This window comes from Amphibalanus amphitrite, unplaced genomic scaffold (assembly GCF_019059575.1).
Source record: "Amphibalanus amphitrite isolate SeventyFive unplaced genomic scaffold, NRLGWU_Aamphi_draft 000123F_arrow, whole genome shotgun sequence".
Lineage (NCBI taxonomy): Eukaryota > Metazoa > Arthropoda > Thecostraca > Balanomorpha > Balanidae > Amphibalanus > Amphibalanus amphitrite.
Genome location: NW_024881618.1, coordinates 34,810 through 61,618, shown reverse-complemented (window position 1 = coordinate 61,618; position 26,809 = coordinate 34,810). Strand labels below are relative to the sequence as shown.

General features: G+C 50.5%; 1 protein-coding gene and 1 long non-coding RNA gene across 2 annotated transcripts in view; both read left to right on the top strand.

Annotated features, from left to right (window-relative positions):
- The window catches only part of LOC122381624 (discoidin domain-containing receptor 2-like), a 53,520-nt gene that overhangs the window by 18,227 nt on the left and 8,484 nt on the right, over positions 1-26,809 (top strand). Inside the window, exons 8-13 of the mRNA XM_043366022.1 lie at positions 718-816; positions 3,673-3,878; positions 4,378-4,654; positions 5,185-5,516; positions 6,268-6,372; positions 21,678-21,769. Of these exons, the coding sequence (XP_043221957.1) occupies positions 718-816; positions 3,673-3,878; positions 4,378-4,654; positions 5,185-5,516; positions 6,268-6,372; positions 21,678-21,769 (1,111 nt within the window). The remainder of the gene's footprint in view (positions 1-717; positions 817-3,672; positions 3,879-4,377; positions 4,655-5,184; positions 5,517-6,267; positions 6,373-21,677; positions 21,770-26,809) is intronic.
- Positions 13,622-14,994, top strand: LOC122381625. The gene is made up of 2 exons (XR_006256562.1): positions 13,622-14,376; positions 14,761-14,994. It is a non-coding gene; the product is annotated as an uncharacterized LOC122381625 (long non-coding RNA).

Genomic DNA, 26,809 nt, shown 5'->3' with positions numbered 1-26,809 from the left:
AGCGCGGAGTACAGCGGAACCTTTGTCACAGTTTGCATGGGAGCTGAGGAAAGTAACATATAGCCTAGCCCGGAGCCATGAGACGCATTAAGGGGGAACTCCTCAAACTTAGGCGGGAAAGTCCGGACCAGGAAATTTGTTGTTTAGAGGCTAAACAAACGTCTAGCTAAGCGCGGAGCTGCAGGGCGCCTTCGTGTTCGCCCGAAACAATGGGGCGCCGTTATGGTAGCCATATGGCCGTAGAGCTCTATCAGGGACGCCCAGGGCCATAGGGCATTCTTAGGGAAGGGGGAGGGGTGCTGAACTATCGCGGGACTTGAGGGATTACATGTAATAGGTTCTGTATCTGCTAAGAGGGTAATTGTAGATACGTGCTTGCCAAGCCTCTTCCCTGACAATACATTGCTGTCTAGTGTCCAGTGTGCACACCTGTGCCTAACAATGACTCATTTCGAGTCGTTTGCCTTGATGTGTAATATGGCTACTGCGTTATTAACGACCCTTTAAGTGGGTGAAATTGATTGGACACATCCACCTGTGCGCTATATTGTTTCACTTACCTACCACAAGTATTTCTGTAGCTCGCTTTAAAAGTTCAGCCGGGACGTCTGTTTGACAAATTTATTCGTGGCAATCAATGACATTTGGGGCTGAGAAACATAATAATACATTTGTATGATTTATTATATTGTGTTAACCGATCTCCGTCTTTTTCAGAAATATGCGCCCAGCCGTGCACTGGCAGTCTAGGTGATGGAATGACCATTCCACACACCGAAGTATGGCGAGCTCGACCACAGGATATCAGCAAAATCAGTAAGATATTGAGCTATCCGCTCATCCAGCTGCCCCACTTTTTTTGTACCCGATGCACTTTTTGAATGGGTCATCCATTGTTTACTGGACGGAGCATTAGAAAATGAACATTAAATGCATTGGCGCATTACCATAAACATCGAATATACAGCGGCATATTTTCAATTTAGTGTCCTTGCGTCCTTAGATTCCCTTTATTTTTATGTAGTCTGCATTCCAGGACACGGGTCATCCACAATAACTGGATGGTAATTGGTATTGATTGCCTCCGGGCGCCAGTCGGTCAGCAAGGACGCGCGTGCACACACGTGCAGCGCAGTGGCTAATGATATGACTACTTGTCTGTATAAACATCGGACCGACTGGCGATGGCGACTGCCGTTTATTCATGGTGGGCAGTGCCGCAGCGGTACATATGTACATGTAGCGCCTTGGCCGTGGCATGGACCCACACAATATGGGAAGCTAAGCTTTGTATTGGGTCATATTTAGAAGGCTTTTTGGGGATGTCGTGGTCAAATATCCTTTCGAGGTTTTTGCTCGTTATCTGTTGCCATATAGGTATCTGGATAGTAGTTGTAGCCTGTAGGTATATGACATGAACAAAAGCATTCTAAATATGCCTAATTCATATCCGTCAAGGGTCACGTTTTGTGATAACCATGTATTCAAGATGCAGAGGCCAGTTTTACCAACGGAAAAAAATAGCTACCATCCGGAATTTTTGCCTGAATTTGTCCCCAAATTGGGCCATCCAGGCGGAAAAAAGTTATACCGATGTGACTTATTAGATCAGCCAGCCTAGCTGATATAATCAGTCACATCCTTATATTTTTTTCCGCCTGGACATGGCCTAATTTGGAGACGACTTTGGGCAGAGAATTCCGCCAGGCGGCTCATTTTCTGTTGGCAAAACTGGCCTCAGCACAAGCCATGTCGAACACACTTAACCCTATTCCTGGCGGGCTCCGCCGGGACAAGAAACTGGCGGGGGGGGGGCCGATTCGGCCCCCCCTGAGATCTCGAGAACGAAGCAAGATAGCGACAAGCGGTAAACGGCATCGGATACGCACGGCCAAGATCTACAATTTTTACTAAGGTCATTTTCAGGTCAGGTCAAAGATGACGTCACAGGGGTCGAAAAAGTCAAAATGGCGGCGCTAGATATGGAGAGAGTTTTTCTCGAATAACTTTCGAATTAGTCAAGATAGGAACAAACTAAGGGCATCATCGTGATCCTCTCGTCAATCCGCATCGAATGAGATATATGTTGACCTCGAAAGGTCAAGGTCAAAGGTTGACCTCAGGTCACGTGACCTCGAGGTCATTATGTATATCATTCGATGCGTCTTGACGAGCTGAACACAATGAGACCATCCACGCGTCTGTATCTTGTTCCTGTACGGAGTTATTGGCCAAAAACCTTTGGTGACCTTTGATGACGTCACATGACCTCACAGCTGCCCAACAGCAAAACAGACCTCAAGGTAGTGAAGGTTGATCGTATATGAAGTCATGTATGGTATATGGGGCCATTCCGACCCGTTTTAGTGGTAAAAACAGGGAGTTGATTTTTCCCCCATTGACTTATAATGGGGAGGTCGCGAAATTGACCTGACCTTAGGTCACCGATATCAAAATTCCGAGATATACAAATTGCACATACTGGTACCCTAACTAAACCCTGAAGAGAAGAAATTGATCGGTCAAAAACTCTAGCTCTGGCGTGATTGCAAACTTTTCTGAGGTAGGGTCACCAAACCGCCTCTGGTGACCTGACCTGAGGTCAGATCAACTCAAAATTTTCAGACATGTTGCGTAGAAGCCTTTTAGGAAAAGTCAGAAAATTTGAGCTTCCTAGCTCAACGCGTTTGGGAGAAATAACCAAAAAACCTCAGGGGGGTCTCCTGAGGCCCCCCCCCCCGCCAGGAATAGGGTTAAGGGCCTAACGCATAACAACAACGCTTCACAGACTCCCTCTAACAACACGCACAATGTCGCTGCGCTGCGCCGTGGCGAAGCGGCGCCTCACACCGTTTGAGTGGTGTGCCGCCCAAACTATAACAGAGCGGCGTCTCACGCCGTTTGAGCTGTGTTGTGCCGCCCAAACTATAGCAGAGCGGCGCCTCACACCGTTTGAGCTGTGTCGTGCCGCGACCACAAACAGCATCTGATCTAAGACGGGGCGGCGCCGCCTCATCAACCAGTGGCGGCTTTGATCACGGCAACACAGCGCTGCTCCTAATCAGACCACGGCGCAGGAACGGCTGCAGCTCTTCCCTCCCCTCCCCGCCCGGTCCCCCGCGCCGTCCCCGACCCTCCAGCCGGGACAAACGGTGGATAACCCAACTCGGGCGGTGTCGAACGTCGCTGATCAGACTGCGGACCGGTCCTATTGGAGCTGTCGCATGCAGGGTCACGGAGCGAATCCGTGTAGCGGAATTCATACCAAACCCAATCCGACCACTCTCCAATGCGAGCGGCCGCCGCTGCTGGTGCCAGGATAGATCAAAGGCTGATCGCTTTCGACAGCATGTCGCGGCACCCAACGGCGTATCGGGGCTGTTGGCAGTGTCTATGCCGGCCCCTGACGGCGTATCCCACCTGTCGGCAGCGTCTCTGACGACCCCTGACGGTGTATCGGTCGATTCCCGGATGAAAAGTCAAAACGTTAAAAGTAAACGGATAAAAAGTCAAAGGACATAAAGTCAACAGACAGAAAGTCAACATCCGGTCTGTCGACAGTGTCTATGTCGGCCCGCTGACAGTATGTCGGTCTGTATACAGTACACCGGCTGGTATCTACGACGGCTGGTATCTATGTCGGCCCTGACGGTGTATCACGCCTGTCGACAGTGTCAATGTCGGCCCCGGAGACCCAGTCGGGTCTGTCGGGCGGTCAGCTGGGTCTGCTGGTCAGCCTCCTCTCGTTCCTGGCCGTCGCCGTGCTGCTGGCGGCTGGCCTGCTCTACTGGCGAGGCCGACGGCTCAAATCAGACAGCCTGACCTACACCACCTTCACGGGGCCGTTCGGCGACAGAAAGGTCACCATCAGCACAAAGGTCAGTCAGAGGTCACTGCCGGGATCAAGGTCAGTCAGAGGTCACCGTCAGCAACAAGGTCAATTACAGGTCACCGCTGGTGCCAAGGTCAGTCGGAGATGTCGCCATTAGCACTCAGGTCAGTCAGAGGTCAATGATGGCACCAAGGTTAGTCAAAAGTCACCGTCAGGACCCCGGTTAGTTAGAGGTCACTGATGGTACGAGGGTCAGTCGGAGGTCGCCCGCGGTGCTGAGATAAGTAGAGGCTGCTAACGGCATCAACCTCAACTGGAGAGGCCACCATTGCTTTAATTAAATATTGGAAACTTCATAGTCGTTTGAAGATGTTCTTTCCTTTCATCTAGCATTTGGCATTCTGAGCTGGACATTTCCGTGTGGTCTGTGAACCATAAGTCACTCAAGGCGCGCTGACTCGGATACAGTTCCGTGACGGCCAGCGTCTGACGGTAGCTTTGTCCGGTCGCGGTCGCGTCTGACCGCAATGTCTGTCCGGCGGCAGGGCGTCACCGGTAAGATGGGTCTGACGCCGCTCACCAGCGGGCTCAGTGACGCCAAGGGAGGTCTGTTCGGGCGGCTGGACGTGGCCTCAGGGACTACCGCGGCGCACACCCTGCCCGCCCGGCCAGCCGCCGGCGGGGGCGGCGGCGGCGGCGGCGGTCCCCGAGACGTCATCAACGGCAACGGCCTGGTGGTCAACCAGCTGGACGTCAGCACATTCCCCGCCATGAAACTCAAGGCCTCCAAGTCGAGGGACGACAAAAATGTCTACCAGTCGGGTGAGTGCCACCTAACTGCTCGGATCAAATTATTGCCGCAAGAAAAGTTGCCTAACGATGGATAATAAAAAGCGGCTTCATGGAACTTTTAAATGATACTGTATGCTTCCCATTTGGCCCCTTAACTCGATTATACGGGGATCCTAAAATACATTCAGCGAGTTGTAACCGGGCCCACGAATTCGTTTCGGTCGTGATTACGATGACCTTCGATTGACGCCCAGTCTCTGGGCAGCCGCTAAAGGTCACGAGCTCTCTTGGAAGTCGGACCTTCAGCGGAGGGCGAATACTGTAGGTCAGGCCAAAATAACGGCCTCAGACAGGGTTTGCAGCCACTGCTGCTTGTTGAAATCTTTGCTAAGCCTCTCATAATCAGCTTACTTTTGTTTAACATGCACTTTTCCTTAGTAATATCAATGCAAACGTGACCCGATTTTCCGTCATGTCTGGGAGTGTAAACGCCGTAAATCCTGGCTGGCGGTTGTCACTCATGCTCCGCTGAGCTCACGTGTGGCCCGCTCCGGTCGCAGAGAGCACCTCTGAGCTGAGTGACTCCACCACTGCCGAGCTGCGGCCGAGCCTGAGTCACAGTCCGGCCGGCTGGGGCACACCCTCGGCACCCGGCGGCGGCCCCGGGGGGCGGGCCGGCGCCGCGCCCGGCAGAGACACGGACAGTCTCCGCGCGGGCCGCGGATCCGGACACGACACGGACAGTGTCCGCGCGGGACGCGGCTCCGGACACGATTCGGACACACTGCGGCAGAGCGGCGGCTCGGGCGGCCGTGACCCGGCCCGCTCCAGCCCGCTGTCGTCCCTCAGGAGACTGCGGAGACAGGAGCACGCCGAGCTCGACAGAGGCAAGGTGAGCCGTGGGGTCAGTCCGGTGGGGTCTTCGGGGTAGCTGGAGGGTGTCACCGTGGCGTTTGCCGAACGGTTACACCCTCCAGCTACTCCGAACGGCGTTCAGCTGTATAGAAATATGTGTTTGGGGGTGCACATTTATTTGGCGATTTTGCAGCTCGCAACTCGCAAAACGTGGCGATTTTTTATAAGTTTCTCGCTGCCATTTTGTCTTCAGTTTTGTTTTTCATTCTTCAAAAACTACCCATTAGCGAGAAGGCTGTGCCAAGATGGCTATTGAGATTGAACTTTTAATTATTGCGAGACCGCTGTCGATGCACTTTTTCTATAGTAGTGTTCTTCCATTCTCGTACGTACGATACATCTATGGCTATTTTTCAGTTGTTCCTCGCATTTAATTGCGTTTTGTTGATGCAATCCATTATCACAGCTGAAAGATGATTAAAATATCCACTTCATTTGTGTTATTGCATTTACATGCCCGTAAGCGTATGATATGATTGCATTGCCTTATCAAGGCCTTAATATTGGATTACGGTGAGCGGTCGGCGGCGGTCGGCGGCGGATTTCGGCCGTCACTATCGACCAGCCGTCGGGCCCGTGTAAGGCAATCAGTTGTACGCGACGGATGGTCTTTCACCTGAGCGCCGCAGAAGGAAACAGGCGGCGCCAAAACACGTCTAATTAGATCGGCCGCCCGGGCCGCTCCGCTCACTCTGCCCCCCCCCCCTCCCCCTCTGTCCGCGGAGCAGGGCCCGGCGCCGCCGCTGGCCGGTCCGATAAGGGCGCAGGTGGAGCGGTTCGCGGCCTCCTCTCTGCGCATGCAGGAGCGGCTCGGAGACGGAAAGTACGGAGAGGTGAGTGGCTGCAGCGCTGGGGCTCGCGGCGCCTGTCCGCCGGTGATGTATCGTGTCCGCCCGACACCCCGCGGCTCGGACGCTCCGCTCTGTTCGCTCACACCCCTCCCATCACCATCGCCGACCGGGCGGCCGAGACGGCCGGCAGATTGCAGCCGCCGGTAACAAACGTCGCCCTCACCCAGTGGCGCACCGAATCTCTCTGAAATGCAAAGTGATGGCCGGCCCGGCAGCCAGCGCGCCACGCGGAGAGGCGGGGAGTTGCGGAAACACTCATCCGACAACCACCAGACGCATGTAGCCAACGGCGGGGTGTGGGAGTAGCCGCCTGCAGCATGCAGGGTGTGGGACCGTGGATGGACAATGAGACTTGTTTCCTCATTCTGTTTCTGGGTGTTAAATACTTAACTGAAATGGGAAAGATGCACATCCAGACGTGTTACAGTGAATAAGATAATTTGGGACTGTCATTTGTCGAGAACACAAGATGGCATGTGATTTAACCCGCGCACCGTAGGGGGGGGGGGCGGCCTCCCTGTCCCCCAGCCAGCCTTCCCAAATGGGGCCCATATGGGCTGAAAGTGGGGCATCTGGGCTTAAGTGGGCATGGGCTACATGTGGGCTATTATCTGGGCTAAATCTGGGTCCCATATGGGCTGAGCCCCAGCAAACATGCCCACATGGGTCCCATATGGGGTGAACATGGGCCAGATGGGCCCACGTGGGACATGGGCTACAGATGGGCTACCCACATGGGCCCCATATGGGATAAAAATGGGCCAGGTGGGCAAAACGCATGTGGGCTGGAGATGGGCATCCCATGTGGGTCCCATATGGGGTGAACATGGGCCAGATGGGCCCACGTGGGACATGGGCTACAGATGGGCTACCCATATGGGCCCCATAGGGGATAAAAATGGGCCAGGTGGGCCAAACGCATGTGGGCTGGAGATGGGCATCCCATGTGGGTTCCATATGGGGTGAACATGGGCCAGATGGGCTCACGTGGGACATGGGCTACAGATGGGCTACCCATATGGGCCCCATAAGGGATAAAAATGAGCCAGGTGGGCCAAACGCATGTGGGCTGGAGATGGGCATCCCATGTGGGTCCCATATGCGGTGAACATGGGCCAGATAGGCCCACGTGGGAGTTGGGACATGGGCTACAGATGGGCTATCCATATGGCCCCATATGGGATAAAAATGGGCCAGGTGGGCCAAACGCATGTGGGCTGGAGATGGGCATCCCATGTGGGTCCCATATGGGGTAAACATGGGCCAGATGGGCCCAGTGGGACATGGGCTACAGATGGGCTACCCATATGGGCCCCATACGGGATAAAAATGGGCCAGGTGGGCCAATCGCATGTGGGCTGGAGATGGATATCCCATGCGGGTCCCATATGGGGTAAACATGGGCCAAATGGGCTCACGTGGGACATGGGCTACAGATGGGCTACCCATATGGGCCCCATATGGGATAAAAATGGGCCAGGTGGGCCAAACGCATGTGGGCTGGAGATGGGCATCCCATGTGGGTCCCATATGGGGTGAGCATGGGCCAGATGGGCCCATGTGGGACATGGGCTACAGATGGGCTACCCATATGGGCCCCATATGGGAAAAATGGGCCAGGTGGGCCAAACGCATGTGGGCTGGAGATGGGCATCCCATGTGGGTCCCATATGGATCACCCATGTAGGCCCCATTTAAGTTACTCCAAGAGCATAAAAGCAAAAAAGGTGACTGTTGTTCATGTGAATTTTGGACTCCAAGTACATCAAGTTCATACATGATGCCATATGGGGTCAATGTAGGCTGGCCCATATGGGTCCCTGATGTGGGGGCCGCGTGGGTCTCATATGGGGCCTACGTGGGCTTGCCCATATGGGTCCCATGTGTCACCCACTGCTATTCCCATGTGGGGCCCATATGGAAGAGGTGGGGGGCCATGTGGGCCCCATATGGGAACCATGTGGGCATGTTTGCTGGGATATGGACATTTCCTTTACTACAAAATGTTGGTATCTGACCCGACACCTATCTGGGCTGGATGCGGGCAGCATGTGGGCAAACTGGACATCAACAAGCTGGGCACACCCAGCCGGGGCCCACATGGGGCCCGGCCGCCCACATGGACAAAATTTACTACAAAACTTTGTTAACTGACCCGACACCTAGGTATCTGGGCTGGATGCGGGCAGCATGTGGGCAAACTGGACACCAACACGCTGGGCACACCCAGCCGGGGCCCACATGGGGCCCAGCCGCCCACATGGGCAAAATTTACTACAAAACTTTGTTAACTGACCCGACACCTATCTGGGCTGGATGCGGGCAGCATATGGGCAGACTGGGCACCAACAAGCTGGGCACACCCATCCGGGGCCCACATGGGCAAAAGTTACTACAAAACTAATTGTTAACTGACCCGACACCTACACCAATCTGCAATAAACATTTCCTTTATTACAATTTTTTTAACTGACCCGGCACCTATCTGGGCTGGATGCGGGCGGCATGTGGGCAAACTGGGCACCAACAAGCTGGGCACACCCATCCGGGGCCCACATGGGGCCCAAATGGGCAAACTTTACTACACTTTGTTAACTGACCCGACACCTATCTGGGCTGGATGCGGGCAGCATGTGGGCAGACTGGGCACCAACAAGCTGGGCACACCCATCCGGGGCCCACATGGGGCCCAAATGGGCAAACCTTACTACAAAACTTTGTTAACTGACCCGACACCTATCTGGGCTGGATGCGGGCAGCATGTGGGCAGACTGGGCACCAACAAACTGGGCACACCCATCCGGGGCCCACGTGGGGCCCAAATGGGCAAACCCCAGCCAGCATGCCCATGTGGGCCCCACATGGGCAGTTGATGGGCATGGTGGGCTAGGTGGGCCATGGGCTAGAGATGGGCAAATATGTGGGCTGCATGTGGGCCCCACATGGGCTGCCCACATATTTTTTGGCAGGCATAATGCTTGATAATGAGATTGCTTGCACATGTACGAGGGCATATCCAGGAATTTTGGTGAACACAGGCATTCACGCGGTGTTCCTGTATGGTGGGCTTAACATGGGCACTGCGTGGGCAGCCCATGTAGTGGGGTGTAGGTGGGCTGGATGTGGGCAGCCCATTATTTATTTTTTCACTGTCCAATGTGTATGATATCAGTCGGTGACACACCAGGGAAATAAGCTAAAATTAGAGAGCTCTATTTATTGCTTCCGCTACTTCACCGTCTCCCATAGGGTCCTGTGTTGAGCTGGTGTCGAGGCTCTAAAAATGACGCCGATTTTTGCACCCATCTCACGAAAACCGCTCGGACCGCCTGGAAACTAATTGTTCCGCTCTAAAAATTTCATGATCGACGGGAAAATGAACGAGGAAAAGATTGGTCCTGAAATAATTCTGAACTCCCTGTAGAACATATCGAAATATGGCTGCAAACTAGGAGCATGTCAAAATCGACAAAACAATACAAATAAACTTACTGGGATTTTTTTATTTTCCATGCATCTGTGTATGAAATCAGTCGGTTTTTCGGAAAGAGCATCTTCTGTTTAATAAATAATTCCACAATTGCAATCGAGAAAAAAAATATTTCTGCTGTGACAGCAGTTTTGGCATTGTGCCAGTAGTGTGGCGTGCGCGGTGCTGCGTGGTCGTCGGGACGGAGTTGTGAGTATTTTCGGTGTTTTAAATGGTTGATGGCCATTTGAACCAGCTTTATATTATTTCCTACAAATTTTTGCATCAAATTATTGCTTTGAAAGACCATTGAAACCCCTTATCTCTTCATGAAACACGATCAAATCATCGTCGACGAAAATGGCGCGGGACCCCATGTGCGTTCCGATCGAAATAAATCGTAAATTAAATAATATTCGATGATAAGTATCATATTCTAGCAGGGTTGGCAGGGGGTGGCAAAAACTGGTTTTTGCCAGTGGTTTTAACCGGTTTAAACCGGCTGGCAGAAACCCTGGTGGCAAGAACTGGCAAAAACTGGCAAAAAATCAGATGGCCAAACCTTTAACTTTTCTAGTTAGGAATGGATTTGAAATGTACAGAAATGCATTTAATGCATTTCTGGTAGTTATATAGATGCACTTAACATTCTGAAGTTGCCTCATTACTTATCCCTGCTTAAAATGTCTATGCAATTATGCATGTTGGTAGACATCCACAACGGAATGTATTTCCATGTAAGGGGAGAGTGGGACAAGGCGGCCTCGGTAAGTAGGGTGTCATGCGGTGCCGTGCGCTTATCAATGGCAGATGCCTCTTCGCACTTCTGATTGTGCAGGACTCACCCAGTCACCCTTGCATTGGCTTATTTATTACCCCCAAAAGACATCTTACTAGCTCCTTATGGATAGCCCATGAAAATGTTTCTGAGTTAGGTATGAAACATTTCAATGGTCAATGTCACTTCTGTTTGAAAGCATAAAGCTTTCACCGAATTCTCCTTAAAATGTTTCCTGTTCAAAATCATGTCTAGGCATAGCATTGTGATATTCTGAGTTTTTGCCAGTTTTTGCCACTTTTTGCCGGTTAAAACCGGTTTAAACCGGCAAATGGCATAAACTAGTTTTTGCCGGCAAAAATGCCAACCCTGTATTCTAGCGACACATTTTCATAAAATAAGGCATAAACTTTGCAAGGAAGTCAACATTGGATAATTGGATTCTTATTTTGCTCACATATCCTTGTGTAGTCAAATGGCTCAATTGTTAGATAAATGTAAGCATATGTTTTGGCTTGATGTTTGCTGTGAAACCACCCAGCCACTTGCTGGTTGAGTGGTTTTCTGATAAGTACCTGATAATTATTTCTCCTTTTCCTTAAAAGAAACAAATTCTTTTCAAAGTAATCCATTTTTAGGAAAGGCGACTTGCTCATTGACATTTCATGTTCTTGTTTTGTTATTGCTGGCAGTATTTTGATACAATAATGCAATATGAATTTTTTGCAATAATAAAGCCTAAGACAAACCTAGTTAATGCGTCAATCAAACACCCAACCGAAAGATTGTGAGTCCTTGTGACGTGAAGTAGAATATTCTATGAATGTGTTATATAGAATATGCCAAATTTTAACTTAATTTATTATTTGATACTGATAGCTGAGCATGTGAATTATGCCACAATATAATTTCATTTTCTGGTTTTGAAATATTTTACTTCAACAAATGTAATATACATGGAATACATGTTGTTATGTTGTGTTAAAAGTTTAATAACAGCAAACAGAAGGGGCTGTTTCAGCAGATAATGTTTGTACCTTATGCGTTACCTTTCTTTTCTGCAGGACCATGCTTCCGCTGGGTGGTCGACATTTGCCTCCTGAAGAAGTTGAGCAACATGAAGACCACCAGATGAGGTGTCTGCAGTTCATGTGGAACTCTGCAGACTACAAGTGTTATGCCAACCACAACCAAAGTGCTGTGATCATGGAGGCATGAACCTCATGACAACACTTCAGATTTGCAGTTGTACCAAAGTGTGATTCAAACCACCTGTGGCATCTCACTCAATGTGTGAACAGTGTGATCATTGTGCAGTGTTCAGCTGCAACTAAGACATTTATTAGTGACTTGTTTTGCAATTTGCCACCAAAAGCATTTTTGGGCTGGCTGCTGTAATTTGTTGTGCACTGCGCAATAGTGGTAGTGTTTTGTCACTTGTCAAGTTGTCAGTTGTGCATGTTGCATGTTTCTCTTCCCTCGGCCCTCATTATCAGTTAAGTGGTGAATTGGCATCACTCAGTCTCCCCAGATCTCCATTGACTGTCTGTCAACCACCTAACTTGAGATGGTATTTGCTAATAGTGTCAGAAAAGAAGTGATTGTAGACATTTTTAGGAATATGAGCTCCGTTTCATGCGTGTTGCATTGGTCATTTTGTCACTTGTCCCATAGTGTAATAAATGGAAACTGTTGTTCCCTTTTCAAGGTACTCGCGGATGCAGAAAGCGTTGGGCCTAATTATTAAACGCACCCTTCTATCAGCGACGCACGAAATCGACAAATATCATCCTTTTTAGAGCAGGAGGAAACGAAAACTTGTGAACATAGCTGTACCTACAACAGTGCATAAGGAATTGGAATTCTGGGAGTTTTTGAAATTCGGAGAAACTCAAGTTGTCGACAGGTATGCCCCCTTGTACGTCAAAGACCGCCTAAAAAACAAGCGTCTACAAATGAAGGCAGTATTCGTATGTTCGTTGTAATTGCAGCAGCCTAGCAACATGCATTGCGGTCCGATGGCGAATTACACTCGTGCTAAAAAACTATGCCGGTAACTGCCAACGTACTTAGGTCGTAGGTGAGGAGAGGAAGGGTTATGTCAAATGTCAACATCAAAGAAATGGCTTCATCTGAGCTGTGCCTATTGTACATAATTCAACCAATCTATGCATTTCGTTTCTTGCAATCTACTCATGCTTTCACTCCAGCTTCAGAGTAATTATCCCATAGGTATTGTACGTCTTAAGATATTGATTTCTATGGCAGTTCGCAATTGCTAGCCACGTCTCATCTCAGTTTGGTGGCCCACTCGGCCGCTCTAAAATTGACTTACGGAGGAGGATGGTGGCTATTATTTTAGCTTCTCCGCCGACTGCGGGGAGCGCCGTCGCCGAGGTAGGAGCAACAATTAGCTTATGTTTGAGACTAATTTCCACGCTTAATTAACATTTTAATGTTATTTTAATTAATTCATGTTAATCTTTGACGCATTCTCTTTCTATTGATACCATCCACCGGTCTGAGAATTACTGCCTTGCTGCGTAAGGGCCGATAAAAGATCACGCTTTTAGGGGTATCTCTTCAACATGGGGCAGGAGCAATAAATAGAGCGCTCTAATTTTAGCTTATTTCCCTGGTATGTCACCAACTGATATTACAAGAAAAAAGAACTCGCTGTTTAGTCTCATGCCTCCAAAATACACTTCGACGTCGTGAGGAAGTCGCATAGTTGATGTTTGTGAGACCAGCTACGGCTGATATTGGACAGTCAATGTTGTGATTGTGTCGTATGATTGTGTCGCCTGAGCCCGCCCCTGCGCGGGCGACCCGCCGGCGGAGCTCGGCCCACCGCACGGGGCCTGGGGCCGCCTCTGCACCGCCCGGGGCGGTGACCAGCCGACCGGCTGGCGGGGCTGCGGCGTCTGGGCGGGCCAGTTGGCGTTGAGACTCTGAGTGGTGTGCGTGTCCAATAAAGCCTTAATTCGGGCGGAACCGACACATGGCGTGGTCGGTATTAGCTCGAACCCGCCCATAGTGAGTACAAAGTGCGATTAACGAAAGTGAAAGGAAGCAGGAATGCGTAGCCGTGGCGGCCGCGCCGCAACCACGACCGCGTTCGAGTCTCTTCGGAGAGGCGCGCCCGCAGCGACGCCAGCTGTATCGCTAGTTGGTCGAGTCGCAGCTGTGACATCAGGACGTAGTCGTCCCATCTCTCCTTCCAGAGGTAGAAGGCGTCACTGCGGTCGGTGGAGATGTCCAGTCGGTCAGGCCGGATCGGCTGCAGGCTCGTCATACCACAGCGATTACGAAGGACTGTTCTAGAAGCCCTCCACGCCAGCCACCTGGGGAAGGAGAAAACGAAGGCCCGCGCAAGACAGATCGTCTACTGGCCCGGGATCTAACGGGATGTGGAAAATATCACCCGCTGCTGTACCAGCTGCCAGAGAGATCTACTCGCTCAGCAGCAAGAGACCATGATGAGGAGACCGCCAGCGGAAAGGCCGTTCGAACAACACATCGACTTTGCCGATCACGCAGGCAGGAAGTACCTCGTGGCAGTGGACAGATACTCCGGGTGGCTGTTTGTCGCCGACCTCGGTGTAAGCGCCCCCGCTTACACCGGTCCGAAGGACGATAGCAGGCGTCATGACGGGCGCACTCGCTACGCGACTTAGCGTAAATGGACGGCACGGGAAAAGGGCTTTCGGCGGTACCCGGCTTTTTGATGTCGTGTTCAGTAAGTAATGGTTTTATCTCTTTATTTAATTGCCCAACTCCCTTGGACACCTGATAGCGGATGTCAGAATAACAGCAGCACTCCCATTCATATGTTATTTCAGGTGTCGTCAATTACTGTCCGATTAGCGAATTCCAAGCAGCCGACTTATAAAGCACTAATGTCCTTTGTGTCCATCATAATCGGACCTTGTATGTTTATTCTGCATCAGATTATTTCCTGCAAAAAAATATATCTAAAGTTCATTTCTCAATTAATTCAAGTCAAATCAGATGATGTTACTTTTAATGCAGGTAATACAGAATCATGGTAGAACACAGCACGGGCAATACACAATTCGCTTATGTGTCTGCACCTTTTACATTGCTGGTGCTTATTTTACAGGAGCCGTGCGGCGGAACGGGCTTACCCAGGACACCAACAACGGCCAGCTGGAGGTGGCGCCACGAAAGTGGTTTACGGGTGCCAGGAACCGCGACGGAGGCCGCCAGGAGAGGACACCAGCTGGAGTTTAAGCGGAGGAGCAGATGAGAGAAGAAGTCTAGAGATGAACAGAAGAGAGGAGAGAGTTTAAACAGCATTTTTGTGTTTATCGATAATATAAATATTGATCACTGACAGTTTGTTTTGTTGCGGTGGCGAACGTTCAGCAATGATCAGGGGGAGTGATTGAAATAGCAGACATCGATTATATTATAATCATATTGAAATTAATTGTAGGTTCTGGTGGGAACTAAGATGGGCTTTGGTGAATATTTATTGATTAATACAAACGATGCTAGGGAGGTGAGCCAGCATGGGGCCCACCTAGGGCCCACATCTGCTGGCCCACGTGGACCCCATATGGTACCCACCTTAGCCCATGTGGGCCAGCCCAGGTGGGCCACATATGGTGCCCATCTTGAGCCCATGTGGGCCAGCCCAGGTGGGCCCCATTACCCATATGGTACCCACCTTGAGCCCACGTGGGCCAGCCCAGGTGGGCCCCACCATTTACCCAGGGACAAATTTATGTGGGCCCCACATGGGCTGCCCACATGGGTCCCACCAAGTGGCCCACCTGGGCCCCATGTGGGGCCAAGGTAATAATGTTGGCTGGGTATGGGTCCCAGCTGGGTCCCATTTCGAACCCACATGGGCTCCAGGTGGGATTTTTCGCTTATACCCATTTGGGTCCCGGCTGGGAAAGCCCATATGGGACCCGGCTGGGCCCCATATGGGTCCCATGTCGAACGCACATGGGCCCCATGTGGGATTTTTCGCTTATACCCATGTGGGTCCCGGCTGGGAAAGCCCATGTGGGACCCATATGTGCCCCGGCTGGGCCCCATTTGGGTCCCATTTCGAACCCACATGGGCCCCATGTGGGATTTTTCGCTTATATCCATATGGGTCCCGGCTGGGAAAGCCCATGTGGGACCCATATGTGCCCCGGCTGGGCCCCATATGGGTCCCATTTCGAACCCACATGAGCCCCATGTGGGATTTTTCGCTTATACCCATGTGGGTCCCGGCTGGGAAATCCCATGTGGGACCCATATGTGCCCCGGCTGGGCCCCATATGGGTCCCATTTCGAACCCACATGGGCCCCATGTGGGATTTTTCAATTATACCCATGTGGGTCCCGGCTGGGAAAGCCCATGTGGGACCCATATGTGCCCCGGCTGGGCCCCATATGGGGCCATCTGGGCTGCCCATATGGGACCCAGTTGGACGCCCATGACAAACACATCTGGGCCCCAAGTGGGCAGCCCAGATGGGCCCCAGTTTGCTGCCCACTTGGGGCCCATATGGGCCCCATTTGGGAAGGCTGGCTGGGCCTCTTTCCGTCGATATCTCCGAAAAGGCTGCAGATATTGCAACCAAACTTTCAGGAGCCCTACGGGCATCAATTTTACATATTGTGACCAAACATTTTTCTAGAGACTATGATAAACTGGTCACAAATGACGTCATTCTGACGTCATGTTCTGCCATTTTAGACCCAAAAAAGGCTTCGCGAGAAGAACTGTCAGGCCTACAGCAGATACTGAAAATGGTTAAAAATGAACGATGTATAATTAACAGGGCTATAAAACTGCTATCTATAATTTTTGAAATTTTTGGATTTTGACCCCCAAAAATAAAAAGTGATGGTTTAGATATAGTAGCCAAAAATCCCCCCAAAATTTTCGAATTTCGAAAAAAAACGGAATATCTATAATAGTACCTACCATTATCTATCCACATACCAAATTTCAGGTTGATATCTATTGTTCGCCACGTTAAAACGAAACAAAAACTTCAAAAATGATGACGTCAAATTTCAAACTCAATTGTTGGCAATGCTAGATCATGTAGCGCAAAACAAAAACGACCATTACACTTCCCGTGACGAGATGCATCGAAAAACATCAACCTTGAAATTTGACCTAATATTGACTTGACCTTGACCTGACCTTCACCTGACCATAACCTAAACTGGCCCAAAGGCTGCCTGGCCCACATAATCGCATTTGTCATGTAAAATGGACTATAGGTAAAACATGTATCACACGACACTTTTGTGCCCTCTGTGCCCTGACCTCTGTGACCTGAGTCTGACCTGATATGAGTGACCTCAGATAGCAAAATATGTGTTTGACGAACAATTTTCCATCGATGATTTTTATTAAATAACTTACCAATTTACTCGATTTCACAACACATCTCTTGAAATGCCTGTAAACGGTGAAAATGCGACCTTTGACCTGACCTGCGACGTCATCGGTTGGACCGAGGTCAATCAAATCTGGTCACAAGGTTGTTCCGCGGTGGGGCTATCGAACGCTCTTTGTATTATATGAAAATCCGGTGGTAAATTTCCGAGATCTTAGGAGGGGGGCCGAACCGGCCCCCTCTACGGGTGGTAGGGTCCGCCGATAGCTTTACGTGGCGCGGGTTAATTAAACAAACTCCAAGACACGAGGACTGAGGGCTACTGTTTGCGCAAATGACATTTATACTATGGCATGAAATAATTTTGAGTTAACTAAACTAGATATATGCCTGCAAATCTTCGAGTTATGGCCTCGTGCATGGTAGCGCAATAATTTTCCTTTGATGTTCCTTGATTGCTTCTTGATTTTCAATGGACCTCTGGCATCTATCTATAAATTACACAGTATATTGAAAAGAAAACGCCCGGTTTCTAGATTTCAATTTTATATTTTGGTGAATCAATCTGGGTTATTCTTATTCCAATAATTGCATATTATCGATGAATGGGTGTACCATTCATGGGCAAAACGGTACAAATAATACACTGGACATGGACATGAAATAATCACTGGACATGAGTTCCGTGCTCATGGATTGCGTATGACTCACTAATCAGCGCATAATTAGAACTCCGTGGCCGTAACGCTGGCTTCATATCCGCAAAGGAAATTCGTCTCTGGTGCGCAGTACGAATACATTTACAATAATAAATAAATACCGCGGGCAAAGTTCAAGCGTATGCGACAGGCACTGAGGGCGCCTCAAGCCTAATTGGTATAGTAGTCTGGAGGGACGTGCTCGCATTTAGGAAACAGTGACACCATTCATGTCGGTAATGCAGCTTGAAAATGCCATAAACGCAAAGCCGTAATCGCCACGCCATTATGTGGAAGGCTTTTGGTGTCAGTACATACATACATACATACACACTGCTCTACAAACACACAACAAAGCATACTGACCTAACGCACCGAACACACTAGCACACTGCTCTTTCTGTTCAGATATACTCTCTGATAAATCATATTTTAGATCGGCATTTTCTGTGAATGATGTCATCATAGATATAGGTATACAATGACCGACGACCAGTTAACTTAAGGTATTTTATCATGGACAGAAAACATAAAAGTTACATGAGTGATTGTTTTTTCTTCATCTAACGTTTTCCATTATCTGAATGCTGATGTTCTTGTGTAAGTCAATGATTTCTTCAACATGTCTTTTTTGCGCTTGCAAATTTGTTAAACTGTTAATATCCGTCTGCCATTTCCCTAATTACAAAATGATGGTGGTGATTCTTGTACGTTTTCTTTCTTTGCGTGTGTTTCTGTGCCTGTATTGTTTTGCATCCACGCGCCTATTTCTGCGTCTGCATGTCCGCGAGAGCGAGAGGGCGGGTCGGTGCACACAGAAAAATATTAACACCGTTAGCGGTACAATTGCACAGTACATATCTGAGCACTTGAGGAAAGTTAATTTAGTCCCTTCCCCGCTTAAATTACTCACGCTTCCAAATGAACACCAGGAAGAAGGTAATAGAACACTGTTAGGAGGGTTGGGTGTTTTGCTACATGTATTAAAACACCCAACCCTCCTAACAGTGTTCAATTACCTTCTTCCTGGTGTTCATTTGGAAGCGCGAGTAATTTAAGCGGGGAAGGGACTAAACTAACTTTCCTCAAGTGCTCAGATATGTACGGTGCAATTACACCGCTAACGGTGTCAATATTTTTCTGTGTGTGGGTGGCCGCCGGCCAGAGGCAGCTGGCTTTTGTCGAACGTAATTGGTCTGGTGATCAGCAACACACGTGCCGGTCGCCTATTGATTACACCTCCCGTGAACGCCGGGGGCCGCAGACGGGTGGTAGGGCGGCAGGACTGCAGCTGTAGGAAGGCGGCAGGTTCTGACGGCAGGGGCGCCCAGAGCCTCCCTCTGACGCCCCCCCCCCCCCCCCGCCAATCGGTCGACCTGTGCCAGATGCATGCATTTATACATACCGAGGCTCGACCAGCGCGGCCTATTGGAAGGCAGCGCAGAGGGTGAGGGGAAAAGGCGGTGGTGTGGCGTACATATGACAACGTAACCAGAGCGTGAAAATGGGCCAAATGGCGATATGGAAAACACTGAGGCGATTATAAAGGATGCATGGCATTTCCTGAAAAATAGTTTTTAGCACAATCGTTCGTTGGCCAACACTGCCAAGTTTTATACTTTAACAGGCGTGGGAATAGATTATTGGAAACAAATGGGGGGAGGGACATTTGGCAACTTGTTGGTGGAATAAACGAACCTTAGTTTGAAAGTTGCACCCATGCTTATGAATATGCTTCTGCCATGATTATCGGTAGAATTAGCAATCGTTTTAGTTTAACTTCTTTCTGGAAACATTTCCACTGACTTTTATGTACTTATTTGATAACGGTAGGCCTGTTATAATTGCGTGAGGCTACTTGATTGCCCCAGATCTATCGGCTTGGATCGAAACAATCCAAGTGATTGTTTCCCCATGAGCCTCTGTTTAATTATGGTTAATTTACTGTGTCAGCTTTAAGAACAAAGCGATGTAACATTCAACCAGCATCAGATAAATTACACACTATGGTGGAGTTGAAGTTGATGGGACAGAATAATTGTCTTCTTCCCAAATTTATTTTTAGAAACAAACACATTCAACGTCCTCAGCGGGCACGATTGCGAGGACAGACTGCCCCAGAATTAGCTCGTTTGTCTGGCTGTCCGTCCGTCTGTCCGTCCGTCTGTCCGTCTGTCCGTCCGTCTTTCCGCCTGTCTGTCTGTCCGTTCGTCCGTCCATCCGTCTGTCCGTCTGTCCGGCTGTCTTTCCGCCTGTCTGTCTGTCCGTCCGTCCGTCCGTCCGTCCGTCCGTCCGTCTGTCTGTCCGTCCGTCTATCCGTCCGTCCGTTTGTCCGTCTATTCGTCCGTCTGTCCGTCCGTCCGTTTGTCCGTCTGTCCGTCTGTCCGTCTGTCCGTCTGTCCGTCCGTCCGTCCGTCCGTCCGTCCGTCCGTCCGTCCGTCTGCCCGTCTGCCCGTCCGTCTGTCCGTCTGTCCGTCGCTCTGTCGGCAGCCGACGTCCGCCTTGTCTCCGCCGAGCGTCGCGGCGAATTCCGCGTGTCTTCCGGTCGGGGCGCCTCGGCTGCCGGCTCCCGCTGGAGTTCAATCTAATAATCGGGAAATCAGCGCTACAGTTGGCATGAATACCAATGCGCTGCGCCGCGGCGGCGCCGGCGGCCCGCGCTAAGGTGACGCACCGCCGCCCGGCCCGGGTGGTTTAATTCCCCGGCATATGTAGCAAATAAATCAGCTGTCAGTGCGGACCGGGCCGGGGCGGCGGCGGGGGGCGGGGGGGATGCGGACGGGGAAGGATAGTGTGTCCGGCCGGCGCGGCGGTGCGGCTACCCTGGATAGCGATCCACCTCAACAGTAACCCGGGGGACAGCGGATAGATGGAGCCGCAGAGATTGCACCGCCGCGCCTCCAGCGGTGCGTGAACGCTGCGACACGTAGGTACCGTCGCCGCCGCGACCGAATGGATGTCGGCCGGCCCGTCGTAGGCGGTCTGTTTACCTAGGGGATTACCGGCGCGTCAATAGCGGTATTGACGTGGCATACGGTCCCGTACACAGCTCACTATTCCGAGGGAGGCGGCTAACATAAGCACTGTTTCCACCGCCCACTCACTGGCAGCCTCACAACATAGCACAGCGCTGGGAATAATACTGGAGTGACGCCGGTGTGGGCATTATTAGCACCTCAGTCCTCTACTTGGCACCGGAGCCTGGTGCCTGTGTGTTTGCTCTTGATTTTCCAGCCTTCTTACACAACAGAGCTGGCATACATAATAAAACTGGCATATAGTGCCTAGTAAAGCTTTGTGGTGCTACTTGGTCAACATAATATCCAGTGTCGGCGAAAACAACTGTAATCCGTGTGTGCCGAGGTCACACCATTCTGGTTTTGTTCTTCGCCCGTCCCTCAGCTGTCGTATACTGCGAGTCTGTTATATGTTTGTTGTCTTAAAGTTCAATCCTACCCACTGGGGTAACCAGCAAGGAAGTCAAAGTCCTAAGCCCTGTTAGCGACTTTGACAGCCTGTTCTGCTGGTTCGATTGCCATCTGACCTGACAGCTGACCAGCTCTCCACTGAGTTCAACCTTGACCAGTCGCGCGCAAGGCTAAGCCCTTAACAGTTGCCCGCTGAGTCCTGACCAGCTGCCAGCTAGGCTCAGGGCAGAGCAGCTGGTATTTGAGCTCAGCACTAAGCAGCTGCCCGCTTAGCTCACCACTGACCGGCTGCTAGCTCAGCTCACCACTGACCACTGAGGAGAAAAACACGGAACAGATAGTGCATGCACGCGTTTCGATTATTAAATCTTCATCAGCATGACATAACCACAGAGAAAACAAGATATCTTGTTTTCTCTCTGAGTTTGTCATCCTGATGAAGATTTGATAATCGAAACGAGTCCATGCACTATTTGTTCCGTGTTTTTTTACTTGTCTCTATCAATATACAACTGACCACTGGACCTGTGCCGGCAGCTGCTGCTGTACGAGCTGGTGGACGACCGCTGTCCGCCCGGCAGTGTCGCCATCGGAAAATGTGTGCGGAGGAACATCAGCGCCGCCCTCAGGTCAGTCCCGGCCCGCGCCGGTTCTCCCTACACCCTCACCAATCGTATCAGTGAGCACGAGGAATGCGGATGTCTGTGAAAGCTAGGAACACAGCTTTCGTCAGCATAGGCGGCGGAACGGGGAGGGCACCGGGGCACCGTGCCCCCTTTGATTTTGGCATTTGAACATTAGCCCTATGGGCGTTGCATGGAAAGAATGGGGCCAAAAGCCGGCAGTGCCCCCCCCCTTAATTGAAGGTGTTCCGCCGCTACTGCTTTCGTGGTGGATTTTTGTGAGTACGCGGCGAGGGCAGCTGTCGTATACGGGGGATTCTTAGAAGCTGTTCGCAATGTCAGTGCGTGACTTATAGGCGCATTTGAACAAGCCTGTAAATTATAACTCGATCGAGTGAGGGTACAACTTGTCAGACAGCAATGCATGCCATTCTCATGGCTATCAAACGCGTACTTACAAAAGTCGCAGCAACTCGCGACCTCTGACGTATCGACATAATTCACACGGCCCAGTTACCGAAGTGCAAAGTCGTGCAGCGCGCGGCTTAGTTAGAACGACCCGCTGCACTTGTAACTCGGACCGGGGACGCGGAACACCATTAATCGTCACAGTGCCAAACGGTGCTTGTAATCATTGTAATGCAGCAATACCATGCAATGTATCGGTGGCAATAAAACCGCCACCACACTGCATCGGTCAATGGTCTATCGAGCTGGTATTTCTTCTCACATAAAGCCGGCTACTCTGAATCATTTCTGGACTCAAATTTACCTGCTTAGTGCTCGCAGCCACTTGCTACTTGGAGGATTTGATCCTATATGTCTTGAGAAGTATTGGCTGACGATGCAGACCAACGGAACAAACATGACTGTTCTGGAATACCTATAATAAGCGTAAATGCGCAGCTGCGATCTCATGCAAATTAAGTGTTTAGATTCAGCGTCTCTCCTCTTTCTAGCTAGCTCAGTCTCTCCTGTTTTCCTCAGCCTTGTTGTTTTCATTAGATTGTTTATAAGTTCCTTGAATGCATTATCGCTCATAGTCTTTCACTGGATCCAATAAGCTACACTGCCAATTGACTAGTATCGGTCACTCGGTTCGGTGCTCAATGCTGGAACACCGGTCTCGGCTCAGGGTAAGGCGCTCCGCCGGAACAGTGTGTTTGCCGGCGGAAATGCGGGAGCGCGGCCCGGAGCACGTCTCGTTAGTCCGTGAGTACACCGCCGCCCCCGCCGCCGCCGGCGACGTCCCGTCCTGCTCCGCCGACCACCTCATAACCTGCCGCACCCATTTGTCTTCGTCACTGTCCGCCGCACCAGGTAACGACTGCTGGCGAGCACCGCGAACTTCTCCACAGCGCCGCAACGCAGCAAAAATACACTCACCGAGAAAACCTGGACCGGTCGCCGGCCTTAAAATCGCGCCAGGGCGCTTCACGGGCCCCTCAGACTGGCGGTATTGTTCAAACGCGCGAAGGGTAGTCAGCGCCGCTAGAGCTTCGCGAAACTAATAAGCGGTGTTGCCATATTTGGCGGCGAGCTTACAAATGTTTGGACTTGACAGGGGACAATAGCGGCGCAGGCGTGACGCAAACAACGGCGTCCAACGAGCGAGCCACATGCGACGCCAACAGGAAATTGAACGCCAGATGAAAAGGCGTCTGTTTGGAGACTTTGAACGCCTTTCTGTCCAGCCAACAGCGAATAGTTGCAAAATGAAACAGGGCAGAGATGCTGGAAATAAAGAAGGTCAACATGCCTCGACTCTTTGTCGTTCGAAATAAAGTCATCAAGGAATTGGCGAATAAATTGCGCAAGTATCGAGCGGCATCCTAAATTGTGGCTTGATGACAGTTTATTAGGGATATTAATGATGATGGATGATGTTTGTGGGTATTTAAATTACGTAATGAAATAATTCCGGCTATTGACTACGTGATGCAAAGCGATTAATGTATTACGGGTTATCATGAGGGCCTACTCGTACATCTACCGAACTTCACCTCCTCGGCCAATGAATGGAGGATAATTGCTTTACAAGTAATTCAGCTAGGTCGCGTGCAACTCATCAAAATGGTTAAACAAAATCTATTTTGTGAATTTAGTTGACTTTGCGAAAGGGCTCTGGCTCTGCCTTTTTTGTTCAATCCAGGATTGTGGATACTGTCGCGCATTAATGATGTTTACGCCAGGTTGCGAGTTTCGCCACAATCCATATTCGTCTCCACGTTAATTGTTTCCAGTGTTGATTGCAGACTTCTTGACTTGTTATTTCCGTTTTATTTACTTAATCAGGCCGGCAGTGGTTGGGTCATAAATTATCCGTGGCCGCCGCGGCAGTGCGGTGCGGCGGGCTGCCACAGTGGCGGACCGCGGTCGGTAATTTGTACGCCGGATGGGGCACACGGGGCCGCGCCGCAACGAACGAGCCTTATCCGATCTCGCCAGCCCGTGTCGCTGCCGCTGTAAACTTGGCCGAAATTCATGGTGATTCGGCAGCAGATGCCCCGTTTCCAGGCGACTTCTCAATCTCCCGCCGCCAGAACGGGCAGTTCCTTTCAATATGGCCTGGTATTCTGTCCCGCATTACGCGGGAGCCATGCGGCACAGTCTATAGCGCGGCAGATTCCGGCCGCCGCGCCATGCTGACGTTTCGCCACGGCCGACCCATATCGCCACCGACGCACGGCACAGTAATGAAGTACAAATTGGTTTTCGAAATCTTTAGACGCTTTCATGGTGTGCATAGAAGTGTTGGTTACTCACGCCTGATGAAGCTTTGTGAATGTGATCCACAATGCGATGCATAACTTTGGAAAGGAGGATGGCAATTATGGATTTGCCATGGTTTCCAGACACCCAATGCTTTCGGCGATGGCAATGGTTGCTGATATGTTTTTATGTGTGGTAAAATGTTATGTTACATATGTTTTATATGTTACTTGTTACTTGTGTTACTTATATGATATGTTTTATGATAAACGCCATACAAAGCGACCATCACACAAGATCCGTGGTTAACAGCTCGGTTAACAAGCATTTGTATACGAAAACATTCCGAAGATATCGTTTACTGCGTGATATTTAACCTGCCGAATATTGGATGTTTGCTGCACTTCAGACTCTAAATTTGTTCACCATAGACGTGATTTCTCAGCTCTGGAATGTTACAGAATACATATTACATATATGCGGGGTCGGCATCAGGAAGCAGAGTAGAACTTCCTCCGTATAGACGTTGGAAGTTTCTCAGAGAACGTGAGACACGCACTTGTGGCTGATACGTAAAGTACGTTTGGGCCTGCTCTCCTGAGAAAACGAAGCCTTCTACTTAGGCGGCGACTCACTCGCTTCTTTGAATCCCAGTCTTCAAGAACTCGCTGTTACTATGTTACTAAAATACTTTGGGATTTTTTACTCTTAGTCCCGAGAAACCTCCCTCGGGACGCCATCGAACAGTGATATTGTTCGTTGCCAAGGGATGATACCAATTTGTTCGATACCATGCTGAGCAGATAACCGTGTGAATCAGCCATCAGAAAAGTATCAGCTGTTTTGCTTTAAAAAAAATCTATTGGAATCCATGCGATCGTTTTGTGCGCCGGGGGTAGCTATTCGCTTTTCTTCATCAGCCGGCTTTGCCCGTTTTTTTTTTTTTTTTTTTGCTACGCACCGAATGGGCCCACGTCCGCCCTGTCCACCGCCGCAGCCAGCTAGATGGGGCTCGGTCTCACCCTCCTGGACCATCGCTCGCCGTCTGGACGCCGTGCGCGTCGGTCAACCGACGTCGACTGAATTATTTTTCTATTCGCGCGGCGGACACGGCGCGGAATTTCAATTAGCTCATCAGTCGGCGGCGGCGCGTCTGTGGCCGTCGGCCCCCCGCCGCACCGAGTGGGGCGATATTGTGGCCGGCGGACAACGCTGAAAGCACCGCGCCCGCGTCAGACGCCGCTTTTAACTCCGAAAAGAACAGGCACGTGCCTGGAGAGCCAATGGCGCTCGTCGTGCGGCGGCGTATTTAATCTTGCGGGATGAGCAGTGGAATTAGTGGCGACCCTGTTTGTCGCCGTCCGACACATGGCCGACGGGACGCCCTAATTGTGCCGAGATAGGACGCGTCGTTTGAGAAACCGCTTCCCTGCTTCAAGCAATCAGTATAGAACGCCTGACAACAATTAATCCCTCGTTCTTGGGGGAGGAGGAAGGGATAATCCTGTCATGGTCTGTAGCTGCTTGACATTCCGCTCAGGCCAGCCACATTCACTATGCCACATTGACGTGCCTGGTGTCAGTACCATTTTCAGACCACTCTCCGAAATAGCACACTGTATTTCAGCACATGATTCGGCCGGTAAAAAGGCGTCGCGTGCGCCGGGATCAGTTTCAATCTATCACGGCTGTGTGACGATCTAATATCCCGGTCCGGATGCGGCCGCCAGGGGATATCACTGGCACGGCGCCGCGCGCGCCCGGTTATCATCGGACCCGTCGTCCGCGGGCCGGCACCGCTCGGCGGCCGGCGCACGGAGCCGCCACCTCTCACAGAGGGGAAATTAGCTACCCAGAACGGGACTCGCTGCCAGACCCAGTCACACCGGCGCTGACACTCGGCAATGTACGACAGCTTCAGTGCTTCCGCCTACAGGACGGGGAATTTTCATATTTTTCGAGCATTTGACACCTCCACGCGTCACGTTTGCGTCTGATAATGACCTCCCTCTGAGAGCCCCTGCGGAGAAGGCAATTCTCTGATAATGACCTTCCTCTTTTGTTAATTTGAATACAGCCCATGCTGTATTCAAATTAAATTAAATGGGCAGCCGAATACAGCCCATGCACTTTTCAAGCAGTGATTGCTTTTCATATTATATACCCTCTTCACACAGTCAACAAAATAATTGCAATCGGGACAAGTCAGGAAAAGTAATATTGGCCAAAATGTTTCGTATACTATCTCACAGCAGAGGTATAAGGATATAATTGATAAGGATAAGAACCGTTTAATTCCAGGAAACGCAGTTTAATGGGCTGCCCGGTGCATTT